The 12,500-nt window shown below is 42.0% G+C and overlaps 1 protein-coding gene across 5 annotated transcripts in view; it reads left to right on the forward strand.

Moving 5' to 3' along the window:
* LOC111955230 (protein tyrosine phosphatase type IVA 3) overlaps positions 1-12,500 on the forward strand; it is a 60,408-nt gene that overhangs the window by 27,776 nt on the left and 20,132 nt on the right. For 2 of the 5 annotated variants that reach the window (XM_070436077.1, XM_023975387.3), the window contains exon 2: positions 10,457-11,077. In XM_070436077.1, the coding sequence (XP_070292178.1) occupies positions 10,973-11,077 (105 nt within the window). In that variant the 5' untranslated portion in view covers positions 10,457-10,972. Of the gene's footprint in view, positions 1-4,124; positions 4,327-4,347; positions 4,611-5,248; positions 6,230-10,456; positions 11,078-12,500 lie in introns of those variants that run through there. The other 3 variants (XM_023975388.1, XM_023975389.1, XM_023975390.2) reach the window with 3 other exon arrangements.

Genomic DNA, 12,500 nt, shown 5'->3' on the forward strand with positions numbered 1-12,500 from the left:
TATTTTCCACCATCATTTGCAAATAAATTCATTAAAAATCCTACAATGTGATTTTCTGGATTTTTCCCCTTCATTTTGTCTGTCATAGTTGAAGTGTACCTATGATGAAAATTACAGGCCTCTCTCATGTTTTTAAGTGGGAGAACTTGCACAATTGGTGGCTGACAATACTTTTTTGCCCCACTGTATAAGCTTTTTTTATTTCAGCTCATGAAACATGCGATCAACACCTTACATGTTGCGTTTATATTTTTCTTCATTGTATATTTATATTCTAGACTGACATTGCTCGTTGTGACATTTCTTGATTTATTTACATTTTTTGGCATCTGTGTGTATTGCTCTGTATTACTGCACTGTTGGAGCCAGAAACATAAGCATTTTGCTGCACCTGCGATAAATATCTGCAAAATGTGTGTACATGACCAATAAAATGTGATTTGATAACAACAAATGGGAACATTAGATCACTTTACTCTCATTGTTTATTTAGAGTGCAAATGGCAGGCCAAACATCATGGATTTATATGGTGCACTTTAAAAAGGAAAGGTTCCTTTAGGAGTTCTTCAAATTGAAACTGTGGGGAACCCCTATAAAATCTTTGAAGAAGAACCCCTTTTAATGGATCCTCGAACCTTTTGGGGTTAATTTTTGAACACCCCCACCCTCCACCATATTATGATTATTAATTATAATAATAATACACATAACAGTAACACAATATTTTAGTTGTTAGTGTTTATTATGATTTTAGTGGCAAAGCAGAATACAAAAATCTAAATAGGAGGTAAACCCCCAGCAGAGCCCCAAGTCCAATGGGTATATCCTCTGGCTTGTTGATGTTAATGTGTTGATGTTCTCCGTATCCATAGCCAGAATGATTTTACAGTGCACGGGGATCGAACAGGTTTCCTGTTATACTCAGAGGTGTAGGAATGGTCTGTGAATCTAAAGAAAATATGTGCAGATGATTAAGAAAACATTCACACGACAGTATTTATACCTTGGTTTTTGTGGTAAATGTGAATGAAAAAAAACAGTTGATAATGGTTTTCATACACATTGTAACGGGTGTCCTCCTCCTCTTCAGACGAAGAGGAGGAGTAGGGATTGGACCAAAGTGCAGCGTGATATTTGGACATAATGAAGTTTATTAAAGTACTGACGAAAACCGAAAACACTTCAACAAACTACAAAATAAGAAAACGACGTAGACAGACCTGAACATGGAACTTACATAAATGCACGAAGAACTCACGAACAGGAACGGACTACATCAAACGAACAAACAAACCGAAACAGTCCCGTGTGGTGCAACATACACAGACACAGAAGACAATCACCCACAAACAAACAGTGTGAACAGCCAACCTATATATGGTTCTCAATCAGAGGAAACGTCAAACACCTGTCCCTGATTGAGAACCATATAAGGCTAATTACAAGTGACCTAAACATAGAAACACAAAACATAGAATGCCCACCCCAACTCACGCCCTGACCAACTAAACACATACAAAAATAACATAAAACAGGTCAGGAACGTGACACACATGCCTTGTCCATAATGTAGAGGTCTATCGAATTTTCATTGAAGAGGTAATGGAGGATGATAATGCAAGTGATCTGCATAACATACCAATTGACATACCTTTGTATACCTCCTCGTCTGTATCTGCCCCCAATACAGCTAGCCTTCAACATATTCTTATAGCATACATGTTCTTACCTCTTTGTTGAGTGATATCCAATGAATCGTGTCCATTTTCAGATTTAGAAAGATTTGCACAAATATTAAAAGATAGATGGTATCATCATAAAACAATATATATTTAGATCATACAAACCTTTCCTTAAATTGAGGAGATCTTAAAAATGTTCAGGTAAGTGCCTGCACCTGCTGTCCTAACTGTCCAAATATTTCAGTTGGGCAGTTAGGTTCCTGCAAGAACCCCTACCAACTAACGAGGTTCCTTGATGAACCCCACCTCCTATGGAGTTCTTGGAAGAACCTTTTGGGGGCAATTTTCAGTGCCAAGAACCATAAGGTTCTTCAAAGAACTTTGAGGATCTTAGAAGAACCCTTGTTGAACAGCACCAGCTGTTCTGGATGACTGTGTGATAATGCTCTCTGTAGCCGATGTGAGCAAGACCTTTAAACAGGTCAACTTTCACAAAGCTGCGGGCCAGACTGATTACCAGGACGTATACTCAAAGCATGCGCGGACCAACTGGCAAGTGTCTTCACTGACATTTTCAACCTCTCCCTGACCGAGTCTGTAATATCTACGTTTCAAGCAGACCACCATAGTCCCTGTGCACAAGAAACCGAAGGTAACCTGCCTAAATGATTACCGCCCCGTAGCACTCACGTTGGTAGCCATGATGTGCTTTGAAAAGCTGGTCATGGCTCACATAAATAGCATCTTCCCGGATACCCTAGACTCATTCCAATTCGCATACCACCCCAACAGATCCACAGATGACGCGATCTCAATCGCACTCCACACTACCCTTTCTCACCTGGACAAAAGGAACACCTATGTGAGAATGCTGTTCATTGACTACAGCTCATCGTTCAACAATCTAGTGCCCACAAAGCTCATCACTAAGCTAAGGACCCTAGGACTAAACACCTACCTCTGCAACTGGATCCTGGACCTCCTGATGGGCCGCCCCCAGGTGGTAATGGTAGGCAACAACACATCTGCCACGCTAATCTTCAACACTGGGGCCCCTCAGGGGTGTGTACTTAGTCCCCTCCTGTACTCCTTGTTCACCCACGACTGCATGGCCAAACACGACTCCAACACCATCATTAAGTTTGCTGACGACACAACAGTGGTAGGCCTGATCACCGACAACGATGAGACAGCCTATAGGGAGGAGGTCAGAGAACTGGCAGTGTGGTGCTAGTACAACAACCTCTGCCACAATGTGAGCAAGACAAAGGAGCTGATCGTGGACTACAGGATAAGGCGGGCTGAACAGGCCCCCATTAACATCGACGGGGCTGTAGTGGAGCGGGTCGAGAGTTTCAAGTTCCTTGGTGTCCACATCACCAACACAATATCATGGTCCAAACACACCAAGACAGTCACAAAAGGGCACGACAAAACCTTTCCCCCCTCAGGAGACTGAAAAGATTTGGCATGGGTCCCCAGATCCTCCAAAAATTCTACAGCTGCACCATCGATAGCATCCTGACCGGTTGCATCACCACCTGGTATGGCAACTGCTCGGTATCTGACCGTAAGGCCCAGTACATCACTGGGAACAAGCTTCCTGCCATCCAGGACCTATATAATAGGCGGTGTGAGAGGAAAGCCCATAAAATTGTCAGAGACTCCAGTCAACCAAGTCTCCCTCTGCTACTGCACGGCAAGCAGTACCGGAGCGCCAAGTCTAGGACCAAAAGGCTCCTTAACGGCTTCTACCCCCAAGCCATAACACTGCCGGACTATTTACATTGACCCCCCCCCCCTACAATGCATAGTTGCTGCTACAATGCATAGTCACTTCATCCCATACCTATCCCTACCTATGTACAAATTACCTACGCACACTGACTACCCTCGTTTATTGTTATTTTATTGTGTTACTTTTTCAAATGTTTTATTTTATTTGGCAAATATTCTCTTAACTCTTTAACTGCATTGTTGGTTAAGGGCTTGTAAGTAAGCATTTCACGGTACTTATTGCATTCAGAGCATGTGACAAATACAATTTGATTTGAACCCTTAATTTTTAGAGTGTGGGGGACCTGAGCCTTTATTCATTTTAAGAAACTTTCAAGAATCTCTTTACACAAAATATAAAAAATGTATGGAACATTGGCACAAATATTTCCATTGCTTTGAAGTAAGGGGAGAAATTCTCCTCAATTTCACTCTCAACCCTGGCGATTTGAATGGGTAAACTACATTGTAGGATAATCATTGGGGATAAATTAAAGATTTAGTGGAAGACGGTTGTACACTTCCCTGACAATGCTTATTTCTTCCTGCAAGTGAGAGAAACTTTTGGCGGGTTCAGCATTATTTACTGAGATGAGAACTGAAGAATGAAGATGGGTGGGATAGACCGTTGTGGGCGGCTCTCTCTCCACTCGTATGAGCAGAGGCTCTGTCTGCTTTGCTGTGATATGAGCGGCAGACCCGACCGAGTGTAGCCGAGTAGGCTACGTGCCATAAATAAATCAAGTCTGAACTGTCTCAACCGAGTCAGAGAAAAGGGTATTTGGTGTCGGCTGTTTACCTCCAGTTATTCTCTTGGGAACAACAGAACAGGCTGAATTATTCCGAGCAGGGAGCTAGCTGCGTAAGGTAGGCTAAAGCAGCACAGGGAGGGGCGAGAGCGCGGTAGAGACGGGCGCATAAACTCATTTGACCACGTCTGTTCTCTCATAACCAGCCCTCTACAAGCTGAAAGCCGTTCTGCAAGAGATGTTTGGTCTGTCTTTGTCGTAGGGTGTACTCATAATTCGAGGAGCGGTCAGAGGATTCGATGTACGTGGACCAGTGCCATATATTTAGATAAATATATGGATCTGCTGTGGATTGAATGTGTTCTTCACACCGGCAGTTTTAAGTCGTCGGAGTGAACCGAGGTGCGTTTTTGCGCGGCTGGGGGTCTACCGTTGGTCAGTGTCTGTCAAACAGCGGCTCGCTGGGGGGCAGTCTTATTGGCTTTTTATGGCACTGATTGAATTGGATTTTGAGGTTATAAAGTTTATCTGTATTAGTGTGTGTCAGTGTAATGCTCCACAATTCTTCAATATTGTAGACTAGGCTAATAATTATATAATTGAATCTGGAGCAGGACTAAATGGGCAATTGTAAACAATTCCTGAAATCGTATTTTTTTATTGAACACGTATTGTATGTAGGTAGTAAAGCAGATAAATTCAGTTCTCTGTGAAAATTTTCTCATAATTGTAATGTTTTTATTGTTATTTTGACCCTTAGAGAATCATTTCCAGCATATCTAATGTGGAAAATTGGTTGGGGAAATGAAAACAGTGATGGAAGGTGAATTGAAGGCCTTTTTGTGGCTCATTTAATAAACAAACCATTATTTTATGTTGCACACCATCTTGAATCATAATTTACATACAGGGCTGGCCCAAGCCTTTTGGGGGCCCTAAGCGAGATTTGGTTGCAGCCCCCCCCCCCCCCCACCTCACAGCAAACATTTTAGTGGCCCCCCTCTTGATGATGGAGAGAAAAATGTCAGTTTTAAAGTTAATTTCCTTTTTACACATTTTGCCTTGGGGAGTAAAGAAAATGTTGTAGATTTAAAGCAAGCTTTCTGCAATTCTACACATTTTGCCATTGGATGGAGACATTTTTTGCAGTTTTTAAAGCTGATTTCCTGCAATTCTACAKATTTTATGAAGACTTATGGTTGAATCAATGCTGTTTCCACGTCATTTCAACAACAAAAAAGTCAATATGATGAATTTGAATCAACACGAAAAACTAATTGAATTTGCAAAAAGTCATCAATGTAAAGGAAGATAGTATTTTTTTCACCCAACTTTTAACCTAAATTCAATGACGTGATTTTTGTTGTTGTTGTTGAATTCACATTAGTTCACAACTCAACCAAATGTAAATAAAAATAGACGTTGAACTGACATCTGTGCCCAGTGGGATGTTAATGATATCTGAGTGAGAGTGGCAAACAAAATAAATTACTGCCCCTAGTGACATATCCTGCATGCCCGGTCGGCATTCGGCCATGATTACTACAAGTTTAGATAGATTGGTAAATTAGTCTAGCCAGCTAAGAATTGTTAGCTGACATGGTTAATTGAGTGACTGTCAGTAGCTATGAAATATGTGCATTTTCCCACCAGTGGTGTGTTTCAACCAAACTGACTTGTTGCGGAACTCTACAGATAGTTGGTAACAAAAACTGTTGCGTTAAATAGCAAATGTGGTCTTGGCACGTGTGCTCTAGCCAACAGTGCGGCTAGGCTAGTCTACATGATGAGATTATTATGGATAAGGAGAATAATATTTTTTGGTTGTCAAACGGCAGTCAAGTATTGATCATCATGTCACCAGAATAAGATCACTCTACATTTACTGGAAAGGTGCGTCAAACTCATCCCTGTGCACTTTCAGCACCCTGGGAAGTTCATCACAATTGATTTAATCTGTAGCTCAACAAACTGCATGGTTTCCCGTGTCTTCGTCGGAGGACCACACACCATATCATTGCGTGAGTCCAAGTTTACTTCGATATGATGGTTATTATATCACTATTTGCGCGTAAAGGAATTTACACCTCCATTTCTCGCATAATACATTTTACAGACACAAAAAGATCCCACCATGTCAAACGAACAAATGATCTGTTGGCATTTATAAAATTATGCCGAAACTTCCTGTGTCCCTCACAGCTGTCGTGATATTTTTTTTAAATTTAATTTAATTTTATACGTGTTATGACTTTACTTGCATAAAAACTGTGGATGGGAACTGACTGACATAAAAAGAGAAACTGCTGATGCACAACCAAATTTTGAAATTGCACCTTGTTGTAGTCTTCTATTCTAACTCTCAACAGGAAATTGAGACCTCAACTGAGTCCGCCCCCCCCCATAAGAAAGTATGTGTATATACAGTCGTGGCCAAAAGTTTTGAGAATGACACAAATATAAATTTCCACAAAGTTTGCTGCTTCAGTATCTTTAGATATTTTGTGTCAGATGTTACTATGGAAAACTGAAGTATAATTTACAAGCATTTCATGTGTCAAAGGCTTTTATTGTCAATTATATGAAGTTGATGCAAAGAGTCAATATTTGCAGTGTTGACCCTTCTTTTTCAAGACCTCTGCAATCCGCCCTGGCATGCTGTCAATTAACTTCTGGGCCACATCCTGCCTGACTGGCAGCCCATTCTTGCATAATCAATGCTTGGAGTTTGTCAGAATTTGTGGGMTTTTGTTTGTCCACCCGCCTCTTGAGGATTGACCACACATTCTCAATGGGATTAAGGTCTGGGGAGTTTCCTGGCCATGGACCCAAAATATTGATGTTTTGTTCCCCGAGCCACTTAGTTATCACTTTTGCCTTATGGCAAGGTGCTCCATCATGCTGGAAAAGGCATTCTTCGTCACCAAACTGTTCCTGGGTGGTTGGGAGAAGATGCTCTCGAAGGGTGTTTTGGTACCATTCTTTATTCATGGCTGTGTTCTTAGGCAAAGTTGTGAGGGAGCCCACTCCCTTGGCTGAGAAGCAACCCCACACATGAATGGTCTCAGGATGCTTTACTGTTGGCATGACACAGGACTGATGGTAGCGCTCACCTTGTCTTCTCCGGACAAGCTTTTTTCCGGATGCCCCAAACAATCGGAAAAGGGATTCATCAGAGAAAATGACTTTACCCCAGTCCTCAGCAGTCCAATCCCTTTACCTTTTGCAGAATATCAGTCTTTCCCTGATGTTTTTCCTGGAGAGAAGTGGCTTTGCCGCCATTCTTGACACCAGGCCATCCTCAAAGTCTTCGCCTCACTGTGTGTGCAGATGCACTCACACCTGCCTGCTGCCATTCCTGAGCAAGCTCTGTACTGGTGGTGCCCCGATCCCGCAGCTGAGTCAACTTTAGGAGACGGTCCTGGCGCTTGCTGGACTTTCTTGGGCGCCCTGAAGCCTTCTTCACAACAATTGAACCGCTCTCCTTGAAGTTCTTGATGATCCGATAAATGGTTGATTTAGGTGCAATCTTACTGGCAGCAATATCCTTGCCTGTGAAGACCTTTTTGTGCAAAGCAATGATGACGGCACGTGTTTCCTTGCAGGTAACCATGTTTGACAGAGGAAGAACAGTGATTCCAAGCACTATCCTCCTTTTGAAGCTTCCAGTCTGTTATTCGAACTCAATCAGCATGACAGAGTGATCTCCAACCTTGTCCTCGTCAACACTCACACCTGTGTTAACGAGAGAATCACTGACATGATGTCAGCTGGTCCTTTTGTGGCAGGGCTAAAATGCAGTGGAAATGTTTTTGGGGGATTCAGTTCATTTGCATGGCAAAGAGGGACTTTGCAATTAATTGCAATTCATCTGATCACTCTTCATAACATTCTGGAGTATATGCAAATTGCCATCATACAAACTGAGGCAGCACACTTATATTTGTGTCATTCTCAACTTTTGGCCACGACATTTTGTTAGGTTACAGCCTTATTCTATGTATATATAAAAAAAAAATCTGTGTCAATCTACACACAATACCCCATAATGACAAAGAAATGTATTCAGACCCTTTACTCAGTACTTTGTTGAAGCACCTTACAGCAATTACATCCTTGAATCTTCTTGGGTATGACACTACAAGCTTGGCACACCTGTATTTGGGGACTATCTCCCATTCTTCTCTGCAGATCCTCAAGCTCTGTCAGGTTGGATGGGGAGCGTTGCTGTACAACTATTTTCAGATCTCTCCAGAAATGTTTTCGATCGGGTTCAAGACAACACAGGAATGCCTAAGGGACAAGTCTCTGAATGTCCTTGAGTAGCCCAGACTTGAACCCGATCGAACATCTCTGGAGAGACCTGAAAATAACTGAGCAGTGATGCTCCCCATCAACTTGACAGAGCTTGAGAGGATCTGCAGAGAAGAATGGAAGGAACTCTCCAAATACAGGTGTGCCAAGCTTCTAGCGTCATACCAAAGAAGACTGGAGGCTGTAATCACTGCCAAAGGTGCTTCAACAAAGTACTGAGTAAAGGGTCTGAATACTTACGTAAATGTGATATTTCCATTTTTGTAGTTAAAAAAAAAATGAAAGCCTGATTCACACAGTCTCCTCTGAACAGTTGATGTTGAGATGTGTCTGTTACTTTAGCATTTATTTGGGCTGCAATTTCTGAGGCAGGTAACTCAAATGAACTTTTCCTTTCCTGTGGCGGTACGATTGAGAGACAGTTTCATCATAGCACCTGAGTAAAGTGTCTGAATATTTCCATTTCTTTATTTTTAATACATTTGACCAAAATTCTAAACCTGTTTTTGCTTTGTCATTATAGGGTATTGTGTGTGAATTGATGAGGCAATTAAAAAAAATATTTTTTGAGTAAGGATGTAACGTAACAAAATGTGGAAAAAGTCAAGGGGTCTGAATAATTACCGAATGCAGTGTGTGTGTGAACAGAAATGTTATTTCAGCTCGTGAAACATGGGACCAACACTTTACATGTTGCGTTTATATTTTTGTTCAGTGTGTGTGTGTATACTGTGTATATATACCAGTCAAAAGTTTGGACACACCTACTCATTCCATGGTTTTTCTTAATTTTTACTATTTTATACATTATAGAATAATAGTGAAGAACTTCAAGAACTTTGAAAGTTTCTTCAAGGGCAGTCGCAAAAACCTCCAAGCACTATGATGAAACTGCCTCTCATGAGGACCGCCACAGGAAAGGAAGACCCATAGTTACCTTTGCTACAGAGGATAAGTTCATTAGAATTACCAGCCTCAGAAATTGCAGCCCAAATAAATGCTTCAGAGTTCAAGTAGCAGACACATCTCAACATCAACTGTTCAGAGGAGACTGCATGAAACAGGCCTTCATGGTTGAATTGCTGCAAAGAAACCACTGCTAAAACACACAATAATAAGAAGAGACATGTTTGGGCCAAGAAACACAAGTAATGGACGCTAGACTAGTGGAAATCTGTCCTTTGGTCTGATGAGTGTAAATTTTAGATTTTTAGTTCCAAACGCCGTGGCTTTGTGAGAAGCAGAGTAGGTGAACGGATGATCTCCACACGTGTGGTTCCTACTGTGAAGCATGGAGGAGGTGTGATGGTGCTGTGCTGGTGACACTGTTGGTGATTTATTTAGAATTCAAGGCATACTTAGCCAGCATGGCTACCGCAGCATTCTGCAGCGATACGCCATCCCAACTGGTTTGCGCTTAGTGGGACTATCATTTGTTTTTCAACAGGACAATGACCCAACACACCTCCAGACTGTATATATCCATCTATCCAGCTATCCATCTATCTCTATCGCTCTCTCCTATCTATCTATCTATCTATCTATCTATCTATCTATCTATCTATCTATCTATCTATCTATTTATCTATCTATTTATTAATTAATGAATAATTATTATTATAAAAATATTTTTTTCTCCATTATTTTGGGTTCGGGGGCCCCCTAGCGGCCGGGGACCCTAATCAACCACTGATGTCGCTTATGCTTGGAGCCGACCCTGTTTACATAGTGCCAGTCATGTGGGAGGGGAGAGACGAGAGGGGGAGAGTGAGAAAGAGAGGGAAATATCATTGTGTAATCTGTTCTCCAGTCAGTCCTTCCCGAGGATACAGCCAGTGTTTCGTGTTTGTTTCTCAGATTTATCTGGCTTGTGGTTAATTCTCTCTTCTGTCTTTCTTTGCCTCCCCCCTTTCCTCCCCGTTGGCTCTGCACAGTTTTACACCCTTGGCGCTGTGCTTTTGATGGCGTTCTTGCAGAGGACTGGAGACTACTGCCACGCTCAACATCCCAGAGCATAGGCTGATCCAGGGGAGGATGCCCACTGCTCTGCCTTCTCCGCCTAATACCCTGCACTGATCCCTGGGTACCAACGCATCGAGGGCTCCCTGCCTCCCAGGACTCTCCACACCCTAGGTCTGTCACTCTAAGACCCTCTCTCAGGAACCCTAATGGGGTGATTGGACTAACTATTCCACTACTCTTCAGTGAAAGCCCCAAGACCTCATCTAAACCAACCACAGTGACCCTCCCAAGGATCGACCAACCCGAGGACAGACTTGTATTTATCTATCTTCTTAAAGGAGGGACCGGACTGAGAACGTCTGCAGGGTTAAAGGAGACAGGAGTTTAGCCCACCAGCGACCGTGGCCACCGTGGACGACCAGTTTGTGGTCCCCTTGCGTCCCTGTCCGTGTTGCGTTCGCACCCCCAGCTGGGTAAGGGTTGTCAACATGGCCCGTATGAACCGGCCGGCGCCGGCCGAGGTGTGCTACAAGAACATGCGGCTGCTCATCACGCACAACCCCACCAACTCCACCCTCAACAGCTTCATCGAGGTGAGGACCGCTCTATCCTCACTCGTTTAGACCTGCTAATATGTTTTTTCTCATGATTCTCTCTCCATAAATCCCTGTCTTTCTCTCTAGTTCTTTTCTCCCATTTCTCTTTCCCTCTCATCCTCCCTATTTTTTTCCCTCTCTTCATGTCGTTATTCTCTCTCTCCTTGTCTTTCTGTTTTTCTCCTTGGCTTTGTTTCCACTAACACATCTTCTTGACACTGCTCCAAGGCCCTATCTTAAACTTCTTAAGGCTAGGCACCTCGATAACATCCGCTGAAATGGCAGAGCGCGAAATTCAAAAACTTTTTTTTAGAAATATTTAACTTTCATACATTCACAAGAGCAATACACCAAATTAAAGCTTAACTTCTTTTTAATCTAGCCATCGTGTCCGATTTTAAAAAGGCTTTACAGCGAAAGCACACCATATGATCGTTAGGTCAGGGCCTAGTCACAGAAAAACATACAGCCATATTCCAGCCAAAGAGAGGAGTCACAAAAAGCAGAAATAGAGATAAAATTAATCACTAACCTTTGATGATCTTCATCAGATGGCACTCATTGGACTTCATGTTACACAATACATGTATGTTTTGTTCTATAAAGTTCATATTTATATCCAAAAATCTGAGTTTACATTGGCGCGTTATGTTCAGTAATGTTGTGCCTCGAAAACATCTGGCAAATTTGCAGAGAGCCACATCAATTTACAGAAATACTCATCATAAACTTTGATAAAAGATACAAGTGTTATGCATAGAATTAAAGATATACTTCTCCTTAATGCAACCACTGTGTCAGATTTCAAAAAAGCTTTACGGAAAAAGCACACCATGCAATAATCTGAGTACAGCGCTAAGCCACAAAAACAAGCCATACAGATAGCCGCCATGTTGTGGAGTCAGTAAAAGTCAGAAATAGCGTTATAAATATTCACTTACCTTTGATGATCTTCATCAGAATGCACTCCCAGGAATCTCAGTTCCACAATAAATGTTCGTTTTGTTCGATAAAGTTCATCTTTATGTCCAAATACCTCTTTTTTGTTAGCGCGTTTAGTTCACCAATCGAAATTCACAAGGTGCGGGCAAGTCCAGACAAAGTCAAAAAAGTTATATTACAGTTCGTAGAAACATGTCAAATGATGTAAAGAATCAATCTTTAGGATGTTTTTATCATAAATCTTCAATAATGTTTCAACCGGACAATTCCTTTGTCTTTAGAAATGAAAAGGAACACAGAGCTCGCTCTCACGGCTGCGCGCGTGACTTAGCTCAAGGCATTCTGCCAGACACCTGGTTCAAACAGCTCTTATTCGCTCCCCCTTCATAGTAGAAGCCTGAAACAAGGTTCTAAAGACTGTTGACATCTAGTGGAATCCTTAGGAAGTGCAATATGACCCCATTTACACTGTATATAC

Source organism: Salvelinus sp. IW2-2015, linkage group LG30 (assembly GCF_002910315.2).
Source record: "Salvelinus sp. IW2-2015 linkage group LG30, ASM291031v2, whole genome shotgun sequence".
In the NCBI taxonomy this organism is placed as follows: Eukaryota; Metazoa; Chordata; class Actinopteri; order Salmoniformes; family Salmonidae; genus Salvelinus; species Salvelinus sp. IW2-2015.